Source organism: Tenebrio molitor, chromosome 5, assembly GCF_963966145.1.
Source record: "Tenebrio molitor chromosome 5, icTenMoli1.1, whole genome shotgun sequence".
Lineage (NCBI taxonomy): Eukaryota > Metazoa > Arthropoda > Insecta > Coleoptera > Tenebrionidae > Tenebrio > Tenebrio molitor.
In genome coordinates this window covers 1,354,969-1,373,555 of record NC_091050.1, presented here as the reverse complement: position 1 = coordinate 1,373,555, position 18,587 = coordinate 1,354,969, and the positions used below count along the sequence as shown (strand labels likewise).

At 39.5% G+C, this 18,587-nt stretch overlaps 2 protein-coding genes across 3 annotated transcripts; both read right to left on the bottom strand.

Annotated features, from left to right (window-relative positions):
• Positions 1–439: 439 nt before the first annotated feature.
• Atg4a (Autophagy-related 4a) lies at positions 440–2,363 on the bottom strand. Its single transcript, XM_069048551.1, has 6 exons — positions 2,111–2,363; positions 1,716–2,061; positions 1,588–1,667; positions 1,392–1,534; positions 1,107–1,340; positions 440–1,051 (listed from the first exon to the last, which is right to left on the bottom strand). The coding sequence occupies exons 1-6, from the start codon at positions 2,238–2,240 to the stop codon at positions 845–847; spliced, it is 1,140 nt and encodes a 379-aa protein (XP_068904652.1). The 5' UTR covers positions 2,241–2,363; the 3' UTR covers positions 440–844.
• Positions 2,364–3,020: 657 nt separating this feature from the next.
• slf (C-type lectin domain-containing protein slf) lies at positions 3,021–13,087 on the bottom strand. Of its 2 annotated transcripts, none has more exons than XM_069048552.1 (4): positions 12,928–13,087; positions 8,014–8,146; positions 4,592–4,771; positions 3,021–3,570 (listed from the first exon to the last, which is right to left on the bottom strand). In XM_069048552.1, the coding sequence occupies exons 2-4, from the start codon at positions 8,144–8,146 to the stop codon at positions 3,188–3,190; spliced, it is 696 nt and encodes a 231-aa protein (XP_068904653.1). In that variant the 5' UTR covers positions 12,928–13,087; the 3' UTR covers positions 3,021–3,187. The 2 variants fall into 2 exon arrangements, with proteins under 2 accessions (XP_068904653.1, XP_068904654.1); XM_069048553.1 differs by having other exon boundaries at positions 13,019–13,043.
• Positions 13,088–18,587: the final 5,500 nt, after the last annotated feature.

Below are 18,587 nucleotides of genomic sequence, written 5' to 3'. Positions count from 1 at the left end.
CCAAAAATTTGTTATCCAAGTTGGCCACGAAAACAAACGTCAACCCGTAATAATTTAATTGTCAACTGAAATTGATTGTAATATTTTGGGCTTTATTATGAATACAAAAGAGTTCTTCTCAAAAAAACTCCTTTTTTGTGATTTTATTGTTGCGTTGCGTTGCTCTACACGATGAAGGTCACTCCGCGGCGCTGCTAGTTATGTCACAATTAAACCTTAACGTAAAACTGTAAGTTGACTTTTCATTACAATTTATTTTATTTTAGTAAAACACGTCTGCTTATCGGTGTGTGCTACAATTAAGTCTTTACGATTGTGTAATCGCAAGAAAAACAACAAAAACAAATTTTTTCGCCGTTTTGACATAAAGACTAAAATAGATTACTCATGGCCCGGCAGTAGCTTGTGGAGGGCCGCTAGGGTCACAATCATGGTCAAATTCACAAACACTGTCTTTTAATCATAGTAGTGGTGAAAAATATTTAACAAATTTTATAATAAGCTTTACGAGGAACTGAATCGCTTTGGGCTATGTACACGAAGCCAGCGCCGCCAGTCCGGAGCCGCGTCGCTGTAATTTTTGGCACGCGAAACGTCACAAATAATTTTCGCCAGCCACACGGCGGCGCCACCGTCGAACCAGTTTCTCTCCGGTAAATGCATTATGTACAGACAAAGGACACATAAACTTGAGTATAGTATATACATAAATAATTACAATGAAACGAGGAGCCCTCCGGGTCGGTCCGGACCCGTCGCGGGGCCAGTTTCGCCGCCGCTCATGTTGCAGATAACAACGGCGACAACGAAAACCTAAGGCGAAATTTAAATCTAGCGGAGGTCGTTACAAAATCTCAAATTCGTGTTCGGAGTCGAAGTCGCCGGAGACATCGAAGTCGGCGGCTTCGACGGCGTCGTCCAGGGTGGGCGTCCACTGCTTCGGCTTCTCGTGAGTGATTTCGAACAGCGGCTGCTTCTCCGGCTCTATCAGATCCTTTTTGATAGAGTGGCACAACTCGTTGAAGTCGCTCTCGGTGCTGCAGAAAAAGCACTGAAACGCGACGGATTCAGGAGACGGCAACGGGGGTAAGGGGCGGGGGATTTACCACGGCCACCGACGGGTCCATGCTCAGTATGTTTATCCTAGAGGCGTATTTACAGTGGTAAGTGCAGTCGAGGTCGATCTCCTCTTCCGTTTCCTTGTTCTCGACGCAGCCCGACTTCTGGGTCGTGTGCGGATCCAAGTAGATCACTTCTTCGCCGACGCAACCTATAAAGTACAAGGCCAAGTTTGGCTTGCCCCCGATCACCCCCAGACTCTGCCTGAACTGGAAGCATTTCTAAAAGAAAAGTCGCTGAAAAGTCGGTCTGTTGCGTCTGAGTGGGACTACCTGCAACCCACTGACATAAATTGGATTGATCTCCTGGAGGCCTAGCCTCAAAGGCACTACAAGCAACAGCGGCTTCCAGTCCCCGCTGCCAAACCTAGCGCTCCTGCTCCCCTCAGAACAGCTCTCACTCAGGCACAGTTCCCCTAGAAACTGATCAATCAAACTTTGTTCCCATCCATCAAACCGGACCGCTTACTTATGTCGCTCACGACTAGAGTGTTATCTAGCGCTATGTGTATCGCCAGGGAGCTCCACTCGTCATACTTCACCAATTTCCTGCAACCAACATGTTAAAACAACCCCAATAATTCGCTTCTCTGTTACTTCAAGACTTGTGCCACTGTATTAGGCCCGAACCACTGTCCCACTTCTTTATTTTCCGACACTCCCATCATCGCGATCTGGTGGATGGAGAACGGGGCTTGTCTCTTATCCATAAATTTGCTTAAAATGTTTAAATATGTGGAGTCTCTAGTCTCAGGCTCCCACATCCAGTCCCTCCCTAAATGGAGCGTGATGAGAGCTTGCGCCAGGACCATTTGACCGCACCTCAACATGCAACCCCATCCCTTGTCGGTGGTCAGGCCCTCGTCGCCGCCAATGGGGACAAAGTTCTTGCGATATGTGAACCACAGCTTGGAGAGGACGTCTTGGCGGATAATGTCGAGTTCTGGGACAGATTTGTGAAGGTGGGAGTACGACGGAAAAGGGGTGTTTACCTTGGATGGCGTTGTATCGTTTGCCCAGGATGTAAACGGGGTCTCTGGTGTGGGGGATGTCGTCGGGTTCGATGCTCCCTTCCAGGTACAGTTCAAACATTCCGTCCATTGCTGCGGGGGTTTTTATCATGGATTTGGTGTGGAATTGGCTTTTGTCGGGCTTGTTTCGGACAAGACACTACATTTCAATCTTTGTTTTCATTTCAAGTGTCAACACGCCATGTTGCTGTCAAAGAACAGCTGTTCTGTCATTTCCTCATACGAAATGTCAACGACTTAGTTTTTTAAGCGATTACTTAAGTATTAAATTTTTCTCGGTAGGAACGTCATAAGCAAAAATACCTTGAGGAAGATGCTTTTATCAGCTGAAACAATTTCGATGTTCGAAAAATCAAAAAAGTGCAAAATAGCAACAGCTGGAAGGTCAGTTGTGCCATTTCAAATTCGAACACGAATGCAAAATGCGTTCGTCAGATATTGTCACGTTGCCAGTGGGATCTGTATGGTGTGTTGCATACTATACATGTAAGTATACAGAGTGATTCACGAATAGTGTTTGATTTAGCGCCGTCAAATATAATTATTTTGACACATTTGATTGACGCTGTTGTTTCATTTTTTTGAAATCTATGAGAGAGGAATTTGTGTTGCAGGAATAAAGGCTCTAAATCAGACATTATTCGTGAATCACCCTGTATACTTTTTAAAATTTGGTCTTAGCTCAATTCAGAAACTAATTATGCGTGTGTAATTAATTCCATTCGAAGAAAACCAAAAATTCAAAATTTGTAACCATGACTAAGAGTGTTGGGTAATTAAAATATTCTTTAAAAAAACTGTTTTTGTGTAAATGCAACAAAATATAACCATCTAGTTGTCACGTGGTGCGATGGAAACAATAATAAAAAAATTAAAAATAACATAAATTTATTAGGTACCTGATAATATCCGTTACACTTGAGTACTTCGATACAGAGCAATTAAAAAAAATTACAATAAATACACAATTTTTTCTTTATACATGATCAGATCGAAATTAAACCTAGAGGATGTGTGAAAATGAAGACGTGAATATTATTAGAGACGTATGCCGCGATTCGTGGCGGCCACGTAGTTGAGCAGCTCCTCCGAGTCCTCGCAGACGACTGGCTTCTCGTGGTAGCAGGCGACGTCGTGCCACGCTATACCGTCGTTGTACACGTTATTCAACACCGAGAGGCAAGACTCGCTGGTGCCGTTGATGTCGAACTCGGCGTTATCCGGCTGGCGCTGCTTCTTGTGTCCCGTGGATGACCACGGGTTGTAGCCCCAACCATTGGGCACCTTGTTGGTGGGCGCCAACTTCTCGCGATTCGCCGACCAAAACCAGCCGTACACGTTCTTGGGCTCGAGGTCGCTGCGGTTCTCGCAGCCCTTGAAGTCGCACAGCCGACCCGAAGTCCAGATGTACGGCACGTCATCTGCAAACAAAAAACTGTTGAGGGAAGAACGCATGACATTTGACGCCTCTTTCGACACGTTTGTTGCGTCGCCTGATGAGCTTGCACTTTGCCGGGGGTCTAAATGTTAGCCGTTGGGGTCAGATCTGCCCGGAGGACGGCCCACCAAGTGAGAAAGCGGCTTCGTCTCAGCGTCTCACTATCATTGTTTCGATAAACGAGAGTTGAAGACGGAACAAAAGACATAAATACATAAATACGTTTCTAACAACGAAGTTGGCTGCGATTTGTGTGTACACGTGTAGATTTGCCGCCTCTCAGTTCCTGGATTTGTGCTAAAATGTAAATTTGACATTTCCCACTTGTTCGTTGTTTATTATTTTTGGTTAAAGCAGCAAAAGAATCTTTTAGAACTGCAAATTGTCATTTAAAAGCCCCTTGTTTTTAAGCAATCAATTAGTCACATCAATTTATCTACAGTCTACAGTAGTATCGGTACACCAGAATCGCAGGCGACAGATTTCCACAGCACGCTACGATGTTGGAAACATTTCGTATGTTATGCGTAAATGTCAAAAAACGTGAAAAATTCGAAAGAAGATTCTCTATTTTGCATGAACAAGGTTCTTACATCATAATACATCCTGCTGATCGTGTGTACAGCGTTTCTGAGTGTTTTACGATTATAACACTTCATCGATGATGTCATCAGATAATCAAGCAATCGATTAATCAATTATCCAAATCGATAAATCAGGCATCTTCTCATACATGGGACGGTAGAATTTAGAAGAAATGAATCTGTGTGTTGGATAAAATCGAATTTGACAATTAAATAAATGATTGAATATCTTACGGCCAGTAAGGGCCCCAGATTTGACCCCTATCGAACACATTTGGACAAAGTGCTGGCCGAAATACAATTGTTGCAACTGCGAACAGCTTGATCTGCATTTTCATTGTCTCTCGTAGAACCAAGAGAAATAAATTTGCTTTTTGTTTTGTTATTGTTATTATTAATATAAGTAAAAATGATTCTTACTCTGCTGGATGAGCCTGAAGATCATGTTATTCTCTTCCTGCGTCTCTAGCGAGACCAGATCCATGCAGTACTCCCTGCAGATGTTCCTACCGTCCAGCCAGTCCACCTTCCTATTGGCCAATTCGGGCACGTGACCGGTGAAGAAGTAGTTGTGGCCGCGGAAGAAGAACTGCTTCGGCCCTGCAACACGCCACAATCATCAGCACGCGTCGCAGTAATCCATTATTCATCAGAAGAAAGTGGCGGTTTTTGTCGTCGACCACATTCGGGCTAATCACCACGAGAAAAACCAAAGAAAGTCGAGCGGTCGCCCGTCACCGCGAACGTCAAATTAATCAGGGATGCCAACTTGCGCAACCTGTATTAATAACGCAAACAAACGGGGTTGCGTAACGCACGAGCGCCCGCAAGATCGCATTGGGACACGTCTCTCCGTATTAGGAAGAACGGGTTACAACAATCATTATAAAATCAATAATGTCCGATTGATAAGATTTACAACTTAATCGAGAAAGCGAAATGTCAACGACGTCGCGCTCGATTGACGGCGCTGCCAACCCTCGAGTTGCGCAAGTTTGGGGGGTTTTGTGCGGTTGGCAATACAACAGTAAATTACGTCTCGATAGTTCAATTGTTCAATGACGACGATTGCTGAATAAACACTCTTCATTTAAATTTTTATCAAGCGCAATTATCATAATTACGAAGCGGTGTATGATCGACAGTATTTTTAAACATAGTGATATCATCTCGTAATGAGTTGTGAAAAAAATGTAACCTTAAGGTTGGCAACGAGTGATGTACGGGAGTGTTTTATGTTATAGTGTGCAGTTTTGAATTTTGAAACGTTTGTTTATTTTTTTTTAAACAATCAGGCAAAGTTTTTGAAAATTTCGCACAACCTCAAAAAAAAATGAAAATCAACTTTAAACCGATGATATTTCAAGCGAATATTTTGAGATAATTTCATAAAACTTATTGCATTCAAGGCCTTATTTAAAAAAAAATAATTAAAAAACAGCAAGAGTACTAGGTGACTATAACAGGGTGACTATTTTTGATCGGTTGGTAATACTTTTAAAATATTGCTTTGGTAAATCTGATATTTAAATCAAGACACTGGCTTTTCTCTTTCTTCTAAAATACTCCTAAGAGTTTAGGCATATATGTTCATTGTCAAATACGGAATTATCATCAGAATGACCAACATTGACATTGCCAACATATGAAAAAACATCACAAGCTTCTAAAGTCGCTTGATACGAGTATTAAGTGATATAAGTGCTTCATAATTGTCATAATTTTTTTGGATTACTGCTATTTTCAGTATGTTTAAAAAAAATACATCCAACTGGAGGTGAACGGAAAAAATATTGTGAAATATTCAAATAGAACAGTTAATAAAAATAAAAAAGCAATGTTATAATAATTAAAAAAATGGAAATAGAAAGCCTATGAAAAAACATTGAGAAAGTTTTTAATATCTTATTTTGTAATTTATAAATTGGAAACCACTTTGGGATAGAAGAGAATATAAAGATAATGAAAACACTACAAAACACTATTCGTTTAATTATATCTTTTTGTGGTGAAAATGTAAAAATTATGTATTTTGTTTGTTATTATAATTAATATTTTTTTTTATTTAGCGACTTAAGACTTTTTGTTGTGCACACAATGATTGCTATTTGTAAAACACAAACATTGATTGTCATTTCGTGATCGTTTTCCGGGTAGATTCAGCCGCCGCCAAGGAGTGCCACCCATAAACAACGTGACGTCATCGTTATGCAAACCGCCGCACAGTTTAACGCCTTTCCGAATAAAAACGGCCAATTTTCCAAGACAAACATTGTAAAAGTACAAAGCCGTAAAATTTCTGCCGACTTTCTCTTCCAAAACACACTAATACTGGGCACCACGAGAAAAAGATTGTACCTAGATCTGGCACGAGCGCGGCCCAGAAAACAACAATGAACAAACGAACGTTGCATAACCCTCCGGTAAAATTTATTTGATCGTTCAATTATTACATCCTTTAAATAAAACGCGTCCGTCTCGAAGGACAACGGGACGTGCCGGTGCAGTTATTGTGTCTCTCTCTCTTGTTTGATGATCCTTTAACGGTGTTTATTTTGGTCGAGCGGCGTTGTTAAAACAATTTGAGTCGCTAACGGCCATTACGCAATCGTGTCGCTTCGAACTTTTACCACAAATTATATAACAATTCGACAATTAAAAGCTGAGAACCGTTTTGCTTGCGCCTCTTAACAATCGCCCCAATTATCTGTGGCAACCAACATGTTTGAATTTCACTAGGTACGGACAAATCGAAACTGCACTCGACTGTCAGGACGTCGTTATGTCGACATTGTCCCAGAACACAGCTATTCAATTATCCGCTCATTCACGATGACCTCTTGCACGCTTTACGAAAGCGTTATTGTGCGAGTCGACTGTTTGTTCAAAATTTAAATAAAAATCGTGGAGCTATTAGTATGCTCGAATGCCGGTTCGTTATCGGCCATGTGAATGGGAAACGTACGTGTTTGCTAATAACTATTCAGAGTGGATGTTGGGAATGGTGTTTTGCTGTTTTATAACAGGCAGACTGTGAGGCAATGGGCGTATTATCATGTGGGAATGCAGAGCGGTTTTCACTTTTCAGGAGATGTCAAAGTTGGTACGACTGATTGAAGGCGCCTCTGGCGCTACGCCGAAATGGCGCAAATACCACACTTGTCAAGTGAAAATATTTTTTTCATTAGAAGGCAAAGAAAGGGCAGAGAAAAAGCCTTAAGCAAAATACAGCTTGGAACATTCGAAGAAGAAGAGAAAGAAGAAGAAGAAGGAGATCTTCTACATATAAGAATGAAATAAAACGTTTGTAACTGTGAAATAACTAGTACGCAAAGTAGTACTTTTTTACGCACGAGTCAAGTGCGGCAATCTCATGAGTCAAAAAAAGACACTTTGTGAATGAGTTCCGCAATTTTTTTTACGACTGTCTGCAATGAGAAAAACAATCAACATCAAACATTTGACGTTTCTAAAGTCAAAATCGCGAAACAACTTCTATTGTTTTCAACGCACTCTTACGAATCAGTTACTTCGGTGCACCTATTTGCATAACGCCAGAGTGAAATAATGAAAGGCTACAACACTTTTTCTCACGTTTTTCACTGTTAGTAAAAACAGGTAGAAAAAAATATTCAGGTAATTTAATTTCAACACTTGTTTGTAAGGTAGAAGCAAACCGAAAGTACAATAGATTTGTTACAAAGGAATTAAGCTAATTTGTTTGTGTAATGTGTTTAGATAAGTTGATTTCTGATTAAGAGTACAGAAATCTGTCGCAATTAAAGATGGCGACGAACATGGCGCCTACAGTGAGTTTTGGAGGAAGTCGACAATGCACTTACTGTTGGCACATTTTTGCGGATTTGGCAAGGACAAGAAGCGACCAGGTCTGTTGGAAACTGGCCTAATTTGGTTGATGGCAGGAGTGGCAACTGCTACGGCGCAAGCCGCCAAAACAACTAAAGCTAGTTTCATCTGCAACAAAAAGAAAACAAACATAAACTAAAATCTTGACAATGTTTCATGCGGGGAAGCAACAACAAGCTGGGGAAAGTATTTTCGCGTAATTAGAAAACCCTGTCGAGGAGTTGGGGGAAAACAATATTTTGGGGATATTTGTCGAGAGCAAGTGACACCAATTAAAAATTTCTTTGACAGAAAGGTCACGTATCTTATGTAACCTAAAAGTTGTGCATAATTATCGAAGAAATGGTAGGTTTCGTGTATTTCTGGAGTGTCTATCGTCGCCATTCCGCATTTCCGACCGACGCGACGCTGCGTTCCATCGAAACGCCGTGGGCGCCACCATCTCCCGTCGAACCTACCAATAAAAAGTGAAAGTGTCTTCGTCGATCGATTGGTTAACGCTGAACTGGATCAGCGACGAAGCCGCGAAAAACGGATTCCTGGCGAAAAAATTGCGCACGACTTGGTTGCAGGCGAGAATCCCGCAATAATTCAGCAGAAGTTCAGTGGGTCAAAGAAAAGGTCACGCAACACACACGTACACACATCCGACAGATGAGTTGCATCTTGAAAGATTTCTCTTTGCGACAATCTTGAATCGGCCGCCGGAGTTGCCCAATTATTTCGCAAAACCGTGTCAAGATGAGGGAGGAGAAAGTGGAAGAACAAATAAACGCCGGGTCGAATCTCGAACGGACACACCTCCGGTCGACGCTTCGTCCACACCTAAACCTAACCTTCACCCGATTGGCGATTCCCGTGCTTTTGGTTCTGGAGCAAGAAACCAGAATAGGGATCTCTTCTCTTCTGCCGGAGTTTGTTTCATCAGCGCAGGATTTTGTCGGCGGAAATGAGAAAGCGATGGACAGAATTTGGCCGAAATCGGCTGATCCCGGCTCTGGTCACAATTGTGACAGCGCTAATGCAAGATCGAATTGGAAAGTCTTCATTAGCGCCATCTTCGTCGAAGGACGGTCGAAACGTTTTTGTTACTGGACTCGTTAATTGAGATAATCGTGCTCAAATTGGAAACCACTCAGCAGCTGGACAATTTTGACTTTCAATTGTTACTACTATATTGCCAATAACTTGTTGTAAACATTATCATTATCATCGGTGAATAATATTCACGTCGATTGAAATTTATTAAACCATACAACAAAGGTCTGTTTGTGTTTGTTTTGTTTATCACTTAGCCAATCCATTGACAAGTGACATATGACAACTGACAACTGACAGAACACTTCTTGAACTCATAGGACTGTACAGGGCCATACTAAAACACTTGTTACGTCATGTATAAGAAATATTTTTACTAACTTTTCTAGATTTCAACAGACGGCAATCGATTGGTCTCGTTAATTCAAAAGAGTTGCTGTTATGGAAAAATAATCGTGTCAAATACCTCACGTGTATGTAAAATGTGACAACATTTTGTCAGAATACCTTGCTTAGGGTGAATTAATTTTGGAAAAAAGCGTCAAAATTATCGCGAGAAAAAATCAGAATTTGTTGTTTTTTGAAAAATCGATGTCGTCAGCCGCCCAAAAGCAAGTAGTTGTGGCACCACTAGGAATTCTTGTTGACATTCTGTAATTCAGATGTAGCAATAACGTAACAGAGCTAAATTCCAGATTGATAGAGTCATCATCGAAAAAAAAATATGTTTGCGGAATTCGAAAATGTCAACTAGTGTTCTCGACACGATTATTTAATAGAAAATGTGTGTTCTCCGTTGTCAAATGGACCACTGAACCCCATTATCGAGAACTGACCAACCTTAATTTATTATTGATATCTGTCAGAGTCGTTTCACCGGAAATGACCGCAATTTGTGATTTATCTGTTATTTTGAAAGTTCGACGCTAGTTGCTCCACACCGATTTTTTTCTCTCGACTTCCATTTTGAAATCGAATAATTGCAGATGCGATCATCTCAAAATGAGAGAAACCGCGGATTATGTCGCGCGTTAACCTTTAATCCAGTAGCTGTTGGTGCTATTTGATAATGATCAAGTTGCCACATGTCTAATTACCAATTACGTGCTGTGCGAAGTAGCGCTCTGCTATTGTGCGTTGCGTTACGTTACGCAATCACGGTGCAGTCTAGACTTAACTTAAATCCGGCGAATTTTTTGAGAACTAAATACTGAACACTCTGACGTTCCAAAATAACTTCAAAGTATTTTATTTCAACTTCATAGATTTAATCTTAGCGTTTAACTAACTTACGGGGTGTTCGTGCAATACAGGCAAAAGTAACAGGTTTAAGAGGTCATTAGCTTAGCACCGGTAGCATGACTAGTGTTTTTTTGTTGTTTTATTTAATATTTTCCAGTTAGCTCCGTTTCCTTGTTTTTTTCCTAATTCACAAACCACTTAATTAATTCTACAAACAATCAAATACCTACCATCTCCTGTTTCTCACTATTCCGAAAACGTGTACGGTAATTTTCAAGAGAAAAATATTATTAATTAGTTCCGTGACCGAGCTATTATGTGTCTATTTTTAAAATTGTAATTTTGTGCGATGACCTTAAGCCTGGCCTTGGAAATGTTGTGATGGCATATTTACTGAGTGATGCAGAGGAACGCATAAAAAATGACCAGTTGAAAGTGGAAAAAAATCAAAAGAATGGAAACTCAAAATTGGTGTTTTTTGGGTCAGAAGAAATGGAAAATAACGATAAATAAGCGCGAAAATTCGAAAATAGAGAACAAAATTGGCGAAGAAAGAATAATAAAATCAAAGCATAATAAGAAAAGAGTAAATTAGGAAAGGTATGAGTAAATATGGTTTCGAAACAAGTGAATAAGAAAATTTTGAAAATAGAATAAGTAGTAAAATAAAAATGACATGAATAAAAAAAATTGGATATTGAAAGACTGCAGGGTGGGTAATGTAATAAGTTGTAAACATTAATACACTAAAATAAATATAAAAAGCAATGAAAAATAAAAAAGCAAATCAAAGAGTAGATAACTGGCGAAAACTAATTTTGTGTTTTATTAAAAGTAGCGTCAACAATAGAAGAAATAAGGTAAAGAAAACAAAAAGATTGTATAAATAAATAATGCGTTAATAAAAATCATCAAACAAAAAGGAAGTTTGAATTTAGAGATTTGTTATACATTTTTAAGATATTTTTGAGTTTTTCAATTAAATATTTCTCTGCAATCTATGAACAAGACTAACAGGACTAAGAAAAATATATTAATTTTTGATTTTTCTCAAAAGTTGTCCAATCACTTTGATTATTCATTTAATACCCTGTGCAAGAAGATCATCAGAACAATATACAGGGTGTCGCAAAATTAACGTATTCCAAGTCGGGGGTCTTGTAGGGAATAATCTCAGGAATCCCGAAAAAATAAAATAAAAACTATAGGGGGGGTCTTTACAAAGATATATGGGTCTGAAGGTTCAAACTTTCCATCATGTTTTCTTCAAATAAAAAATATAAATGGTTGACATTCATTTTGAAATATGATGAGGATGATTATGTAAAATATTAAAATATAAATGAAAAGACATTTCTTGAAAAAACAGCTTTCTCTCGAAAAAATAAAAGTTTTATTTTTCCAATTTTTGTTCAAAAGGGAAGTACATACAACATAGCTAGAATATTAATCCGGTACTTTTGAACAAATATTGGCAACTTTGATATTTTTTTCAAAGTGACAGCAATTTTTTTTTTACATTTTTACTTGGTCAATAGGATGTCCCCTACTAAGCCCCGAACTCGGAATACGATAATTTTAAGAATCCCTGTATAAAGAAGAGCATACAAAGATGTGACTTATTAAAATCTAATAGAAGCTACTAACTAAAAAAAAGGAAAAACGTTGAATTAAGTAAAAATGTGGTTAGTGTGAATACAAAAAATGGAAAATACATACATGTTTTATTAAACTATCAATTTTTAAGATTTTTTTTATTTTTCAAAATTATAACTTTTTTCTAACCGACGTTATTTTGTCTCGAAGAAGTGGCTAAAAATTAATAGTTCGTCCAACAAAATCCACGGAAAAGTCAAAAAGGAAGAACTTAAAAATTCAATTTATTAAAAAGCAGTGTCAACTGCTATTTAAGAAAAAAAGGAAAAGGAAAAAAATATACAATAGAAATAAATATTGCAATAAGCAAAAAATGTTATAATAAAAATGTATGAAACAGAAAATATAAGTTTTTTGTAAAGATCTTAAAAGTTATTTTATAAAATTTTAACTCTTATTGATTAAACTTTTTTTTCTAATCGACGTAACACAATTTTTTCTTGAGAAAATTGTCAAAAATTAATTTAACAACATCTACCATAAACCAAAAAAGGAGTTAAAAAGAAATGGAAAACTAAGAAAGGAAAAAAAATATACCTACAATGAAAATAAATATTGAAATAAGCAAAATATGGTTAATAAAAATGTAAGAAACAGAAATCGTAAGTTTTCTGTAAAGATCTAAAGAACTGTATTGTATAAAAATTTGACTTTTATTAGATACTTTTATTATTTTTGAGAATTTTTTGATTTTTTCAAACCAGACTTTTCCTTTCCTGAACAAGACAGTTTTTCTATAATCGCCAAAAACAGTCCATTCTAAATTTTTCCAAAGTCGTCCCACCACCTTGACTGGTCATTTAGTACACTGTGCAACCCAAACACCCACGCATTACTCCTGTCTTGCACTGTACCACCAAAAATTCTTCCACCGTTACCAAACAATTGATTTCCCAAACATGAAACTGTGCCCAGCCGCTTTTCTACCTCACCCCAAAACTCAACCAACTCACCCTGTATATCCGGCAAAGTTTCGGCTCTTTGACAGAAATCGAAATGTACCTGGGCCGTAGTCACTCACACATGCACACGGACGATCCTTACCTTTTGTCAGTAAACCACTAAATCTCCGGCGAACAAGTGAGAGTCTCATTTATATGTCTTATGCGAGCTAAAGGTGGACTCTGGTGGGATTTCTCTCGTTATCCCCATATGAAAACGAAATTTTTTCTTCGGTCTCTCTCCGTTAACAGTCCGCAGCTCGCGCTCACGCCTGTCGCTGAAAAAATTTAAATTCGAGAATTCGGGATTCGAGTGGTCGGTCGAGTCCTGGTCAATGTCAAGGATGAGAAATCGGCGGAGCGTCTACGAAAAAATGAGCAAGAGTTGTTGTTGTTAACCCCCACTGGGGCCGTTACGGCCGTCCAAATCGCGAATCGATTGTGGCGGCGATTAAAAAAAAAATAAAAAAAACGAGCCGAGATGGGTTCGGAGCTGCGGGAATGCTTTTAAATGAGTAATAAATTTTTTTGGTTGTTTGAATTTTTGAAATTCGACGGTTATGTAAGTTTGAACTCGTGACATTTTCGCAATCGCAGAAGAAGTGGAAATCTACTCGAGAAAAATTCTTTTCGGCGGACAAATTGACTTGTCCCACGGCACTAATTCTTCTTTGGTTGGTCACATTTTTTTGATTATCTGGTCGCTGACATATTACGTCATTTACATTTCTTTAATGATAGTAGGTACCTACTGAAGCCGAATGACATTTGTCAAGTCATGACAATGCGTTTTAAATAATGCAATCGTTCGAATTATGATTATTTAAAACTGGCAAGTAATTAAGCCAAGGCAACATCTTAAATTGTAGTGGTTTTTACTTTTTTTTTGAAGAAAGAGAAAAAATCAAAATGCATACCTAATAGCAATAAATATTGAAAGGGGCGAATAAGTTTAGTTTATGCTCTAAAATTATTGTTCTCTGGGCGTAATAGTAGATTATATCATTAAGAGCAGAAGTGAGTCTTTTTGTGCAGATTGAACACCGAGACTAAGTCGAGTTCTGGCAACTGGGCGAAGCACAAAAAGACCTTCTACTCTGAATGATATACAGGGGGTCTCAAAATTCACGAATTCCAAATTCAGAGCGTTGTAGGGGATCACTTCAGTTGTCCAAATATGGAAATTAAAAAAAATCGGGATTCCCCCTACAAAGATACACTGAAAAGTTCAGTGTTTATTGTTATTTATGGTGTAGATGATTGTGGAAAATAATAACGTAAGGTAACAGGCTGTTATGTATTGAGCAAAATTGAAGTGCTTATATCTTCTTAGGAAGAGCGAATTTTTTTTTCTAAGTATTTTTCGAGCTCCACTGAGTCCTTCCCTACCACGCTCTGAATTCGGAAATCGCGAATTTTGAGACACAAAAAGTCGGACATGAACTCATTTGTTTTCTTTTGCTGCACCGAAGTCATACTCTTAATTGTTATCAACACTAAAGAATTATGTCAAGAGGAAAATAATTTATATTTGTTGACAAGTTATATCAACAATGTAAACAACCGAAACTGTTAAATGGAAAAACCAAAACATACTGCAAGAGTTAAGTCACAACTTTAGTTAGAACGTTCAAGCGATGGCAATGCAGGAACCGTTATTCTCGCATAGGATGAAAAGTAAAGGTCTTAAAACTGATCCTTGCGGGGCACCCCATCTACAAAGTAGTATAGCGAGCTCTAGGGATTGAGGAAGATTCAGAATTAAGTAAATGGAAAACAATTGTATAAAATTCGAATATTTATCAATACATATGTCGCGCGTTCAAATGAAATCCTGGGCTGAGTAAGCGTCGGAAAAATTAAACCGTTTAGAACAGTGTAAAGTTTGAACTTCCCGCCGTTTGACACGAATGACATTTGTTTATGTTTAATCGGGACATAATTGAATATGTTTGTTTTCAGCAAAGGGCGCCCTTAGATATTTGCTTCGAGAATAGGAATCGTTAAGTTATTCTATTTTTAATGTAAAACATTGCAAAGAAAGAAAAAAAAGAAAGATTTTTTGGCTCTAAATTTTAGGTTAACTGTCAACATGCTCTAATTAATCTACGCTTTAAAAAAGCACAACAATTGACAGTTTCCAACGCCTCCCCAGCCCAGTATTTCATTTGAACGCAAAAAAGTATCGAAAAAATTAAACAGGACACTTCCAGGTCTTCAACATCGCTCCCAAAACGGTTTCCTGTGGAACGCCGTTCCGCCAATCAACGCGTGAAGGCATCTCCGCCGCCCCCACCGCGATTCCATCGTCCTCTCAACTTCGGTGGTCCAATCGAGTGTCGAAATCCCGCAAGAGCATCCCGACCGGGGGTGGGGCGGCGGCCGTGGCCCGAAAGACGCCTCGTGGTGCGACGTCCAGGTTGCAACACGCCTAGGAATTTTTATCAGAAAATGATAATTTCCATCATCCTACGAAGCGCTCCGTAATTGAAAGTAACTAATATAATGGACATTTAACGAGCCACGTCGAAGCGTGAAGCACACAATTCCAACGTGGCGCATCTTTTGCGCCGTTGCGCAAACACCCGAAGAAGTGGGTCAATCGGCGAAGAGAATATGGCGAACTAACCACGGAGCGGCCTTCCAAAGGCCAACAATCGTGACCATCTCGCCGGTAATTATCGATGGATAAATGCATCGCTGCAGCTGTGTGAAGAAGACCTTAACGGAGATATTTATGGGGCACGGATTCCGTGTTACATTTTTTTTATCCTTTCTGTTGCCACATCAGGAACAGCGATTTGCGTCTTTGCGCATCTTTGTGGTGTTCCTCGTGGCGTCACTCCTGGGCCCTTGCTATTCATGTTTTTCGAATTGGGCACTTCAAAATGTACAGTTTACATCACATCTTCCCAACACATCAAAATCTGCATCAAAAAATCTATCTGTTGATTTTTGAGGTGGTACCAGATTTTGGGAAAAAATCGCACACATTTATGGGCGATTCTGAGAATATTCACACGATGATCTGAATCTGGGTTAATTAAATTACAAGATTCCTCAATGTTATTCTGTATCATCAGTAGGTATATTTTTTTAATAAGAATTTCTTGATTTACTAGAAGTGTCAACTGGACCACAAGAAGCCCCAGTATGACTATTCGTCAAAACCAAATCAAACAAGTCAACTGTTGTTTCAGTTGTACTCATGTGACAGTTGACAGGCTTGCTTTGTAACCTTCAAAAGTTGACAACTAACTGGAGCCCAGTTGTGTTTAAATTATGTCACGACTGTTGATTCAGTTGTACTACTCATGACAGTTGACAGGCTTGCTTTGTAACCCTCAACTTTGTAACTGAAGCCCAGTTGTGTTTAAATTATGTCACGGTTGGTACCGAATGAGACGTAGGCCACAAGGTACCTTCACAGGTCCCATTCTGCAGTCCCAAAAACCGCAACCAATGCGGAACTGCAACCCAATAATTCCTGTTAGTTTTTGCTGGTCGATGGTATGATGAAGTAATTCGCAAAACCGTGTAAGTACATTAACCATGAAAAATCGTTACCTTGAGTATCAACAAACACATCTGATACCATCGGCAGTATCCGAGATCCTGCACGGACGCATCTTTTTGCATAATTTAACTCGATGGCATCTGACCAGTTCTCGATGGTCGGTTTTGGTGGTACCAAGTTGGCAAGACAAGCTATTTCCGACCCATCCGGGGGATCGTTCGAGACACTTTTATTATCTTCATTAATATGGAAATGGTAATGAAGAATTATTAGGATACGTCAGGTCCAGCGATGGTGGTACTGCCAGATTAGAAAGGATTAGTTTCTGCCGTGTTGTTTTTCAAATTTGAATAATTAAGTTTAATGTCTTTGCTAACGTGAATTGGCGGTTTTTCACCCAATGACGTCTCGTTTGCATGTCAGCAGTTTAATGAGGTTTTTTGATACACTTTCGTCAGAAAATCTCTTCGCGATAAAGATTTTATTGTTATTACTATTATTATTTCTGAAACACAATACACATGACTCTAGAGTGGATGTTGTCAATAATTAAAACTTAAGTAAATCGTTGCGACACTGGGTACACGCTCGAAAGATATATCACTATTATCATAACCTTAAAAGTGATAAAAAACACAAATAAAACTTGACATTTTGTGAAATATTTAAATATTTAAGTAATAATAATAAACAATAACGAAAAAATGCAGAAAGATTTTTGACGGTACATCCGCCTGTCAAAATTCCAGTCGAATTTCCTCGCACAAAAACAGGGCTGCCAACCTGACTAGATAGATATGAAAATCTGTCATTTGGGACAGAGTTTGGGCCTGGAAGACGTCGTCGCAGCTCCTCCTCGGCATACGTGAAAAATGTCAGACATAAATAATTTGAAGCGGATCTCGTCGTTCAAGGTGAAGATGTTCAAATGGCAAAGAAAATTGACTTTTTTCGACTGTAATTTAATTGTTAGCGTGCAACGCCGACTGTTTGCACTACCACCCGACGATTTACATTTTATTACGTAAGGATTATTGTTGGCCGATCGACGTTTACGTTTTAATACACCCATTGACATTCGCAGATGAGCGATGATGTCATGGGCGTGCGTGCCGGCGGGGGCCCACGTGATCGGACGAACGCACCTGCCCACAACATAATTACATTATAATATCCTTGTTACCGATTAACGCAGTTCAAAAAATTAACGAAGAGGCGAGCTGGAGCATCTTAATGTCGGTTGACGTTCGTAACCTTGAAACAGTCAGATGCTTGTTCCCAAACTTGGCGGCCAAACCGTAATTAGTCAAAAACGTGTTTTGTCCAAATTGGAGCAGCACTGGAGGACAAAAGAAGTACAAGCGCTTTCGTTTGTTTCGCGGAGACCCCTCCCAAAATCTGTTGGTTGTTATTGTTTACAGGAGGAGTACCTCGGGGGCAACTTTCTAGGCAGTACCGCGGTGCGAAACAACAAACTCTTTAATAAATTAGTTTGTTGGCTCGCCCTGCGGGTCACCAAACGAAGCGTCACCCGTTTGAACTTTGCGAACCCCTCGTCTTATTTATGGCACGGTGGTACCGCGGAATGGTACGTCCTTGATTAGCATAATTTTTGCATAATTTCCTCGAGTCGGCGTTTCACAACGAACGGGCACCGAGACCATGAAACTAGAAACCAGATCACTTAACCTTTTTCAGATTGTAAAAAGATCATACTCACTTTCCGAAGAAGATCCGCTGACATTGACTGCGGAATTAAGTGAAAGTGACGCGGTTTCAAGGCCAGGCGATGCTGTCGACCGCCTCCGCCAAGTCTTTTATCAATTAGGAACAGAAACAGAACAAGATCGGAGAGTTGGATCACCTGTCGGGTCGCCGAGCAAAGGTTGTTGCTCAGGAGGTTGGTCGAATCCTTGACCCTTGCGGCAGGATTCCGTGGAAGTGATCGGGTAATTGCGGCCCCCGCAGACACATCCTGTTCGAAAAAAGGAGTGTTGGGATGGATTACTACACTTCATGACGGAATCAAGGTGACGTGCACGCCCATGATGCATTGTTGGAGGTGTGACGAGAGACACTTCCTAGGAGGAGACGAGACGCCACTGGTGTGGGTTTCGGTGGGTGATTTTTATGGGCACGATGGACAGGCAAGGAT

What these genes read in the sequence shown, in the direction of transcription:
- Atg4a (XM_069048551.1), bottom strand. Translation starts at nt 2,240, where the DNA reads ATGATAAAAACCCCCGCAGCAATGGACGGAATGTTTGAACTGTACCTG. An exon ending in ACGATACAACGCCATCCAAG is followed by an intron (nt 2,062 to 2,110) that starts GTAAACACCCCT and finishes AATCTGTCCCAG; the next exon opens with AACTCGACATTATCCGCCAA. An exon ending in TGGACCCGTCGGTGGCCGTG is followed by an intron (nt 1,052 to 1,106) that starts GTAAATCCCCCG and finishes GTCGCGTTTCAG; the next exon opens with TGCTTTTTCTGCAGCACCGA.
- slf (XM_069048552.1), bottom strand. Translation starts at nt 8,146, where the DNA reads ATGAAACTAGCTTTAGTTGTTTTGGCGGCTTGCGCCGTAGCAGTTGCC. An exon ending in TCCGCAAAAATGTGCCAACA is followed by an intron (nt 4,772 to 8,013) that starts GTAAGTGCATTG and finishes GGCGTGTTGCAG; the next exon opens with GGCCGAAGCAGTTCTTCTTC. An exon ending in CTTCAGGCTCATCCAGCAGA is followed by an intron (nt 3,571 to 4,591) that starts GTAAGAATCATT and finishes TTTTGTTTGCAG; the next exon opens with ATGACGTGCCGTACATCTGG.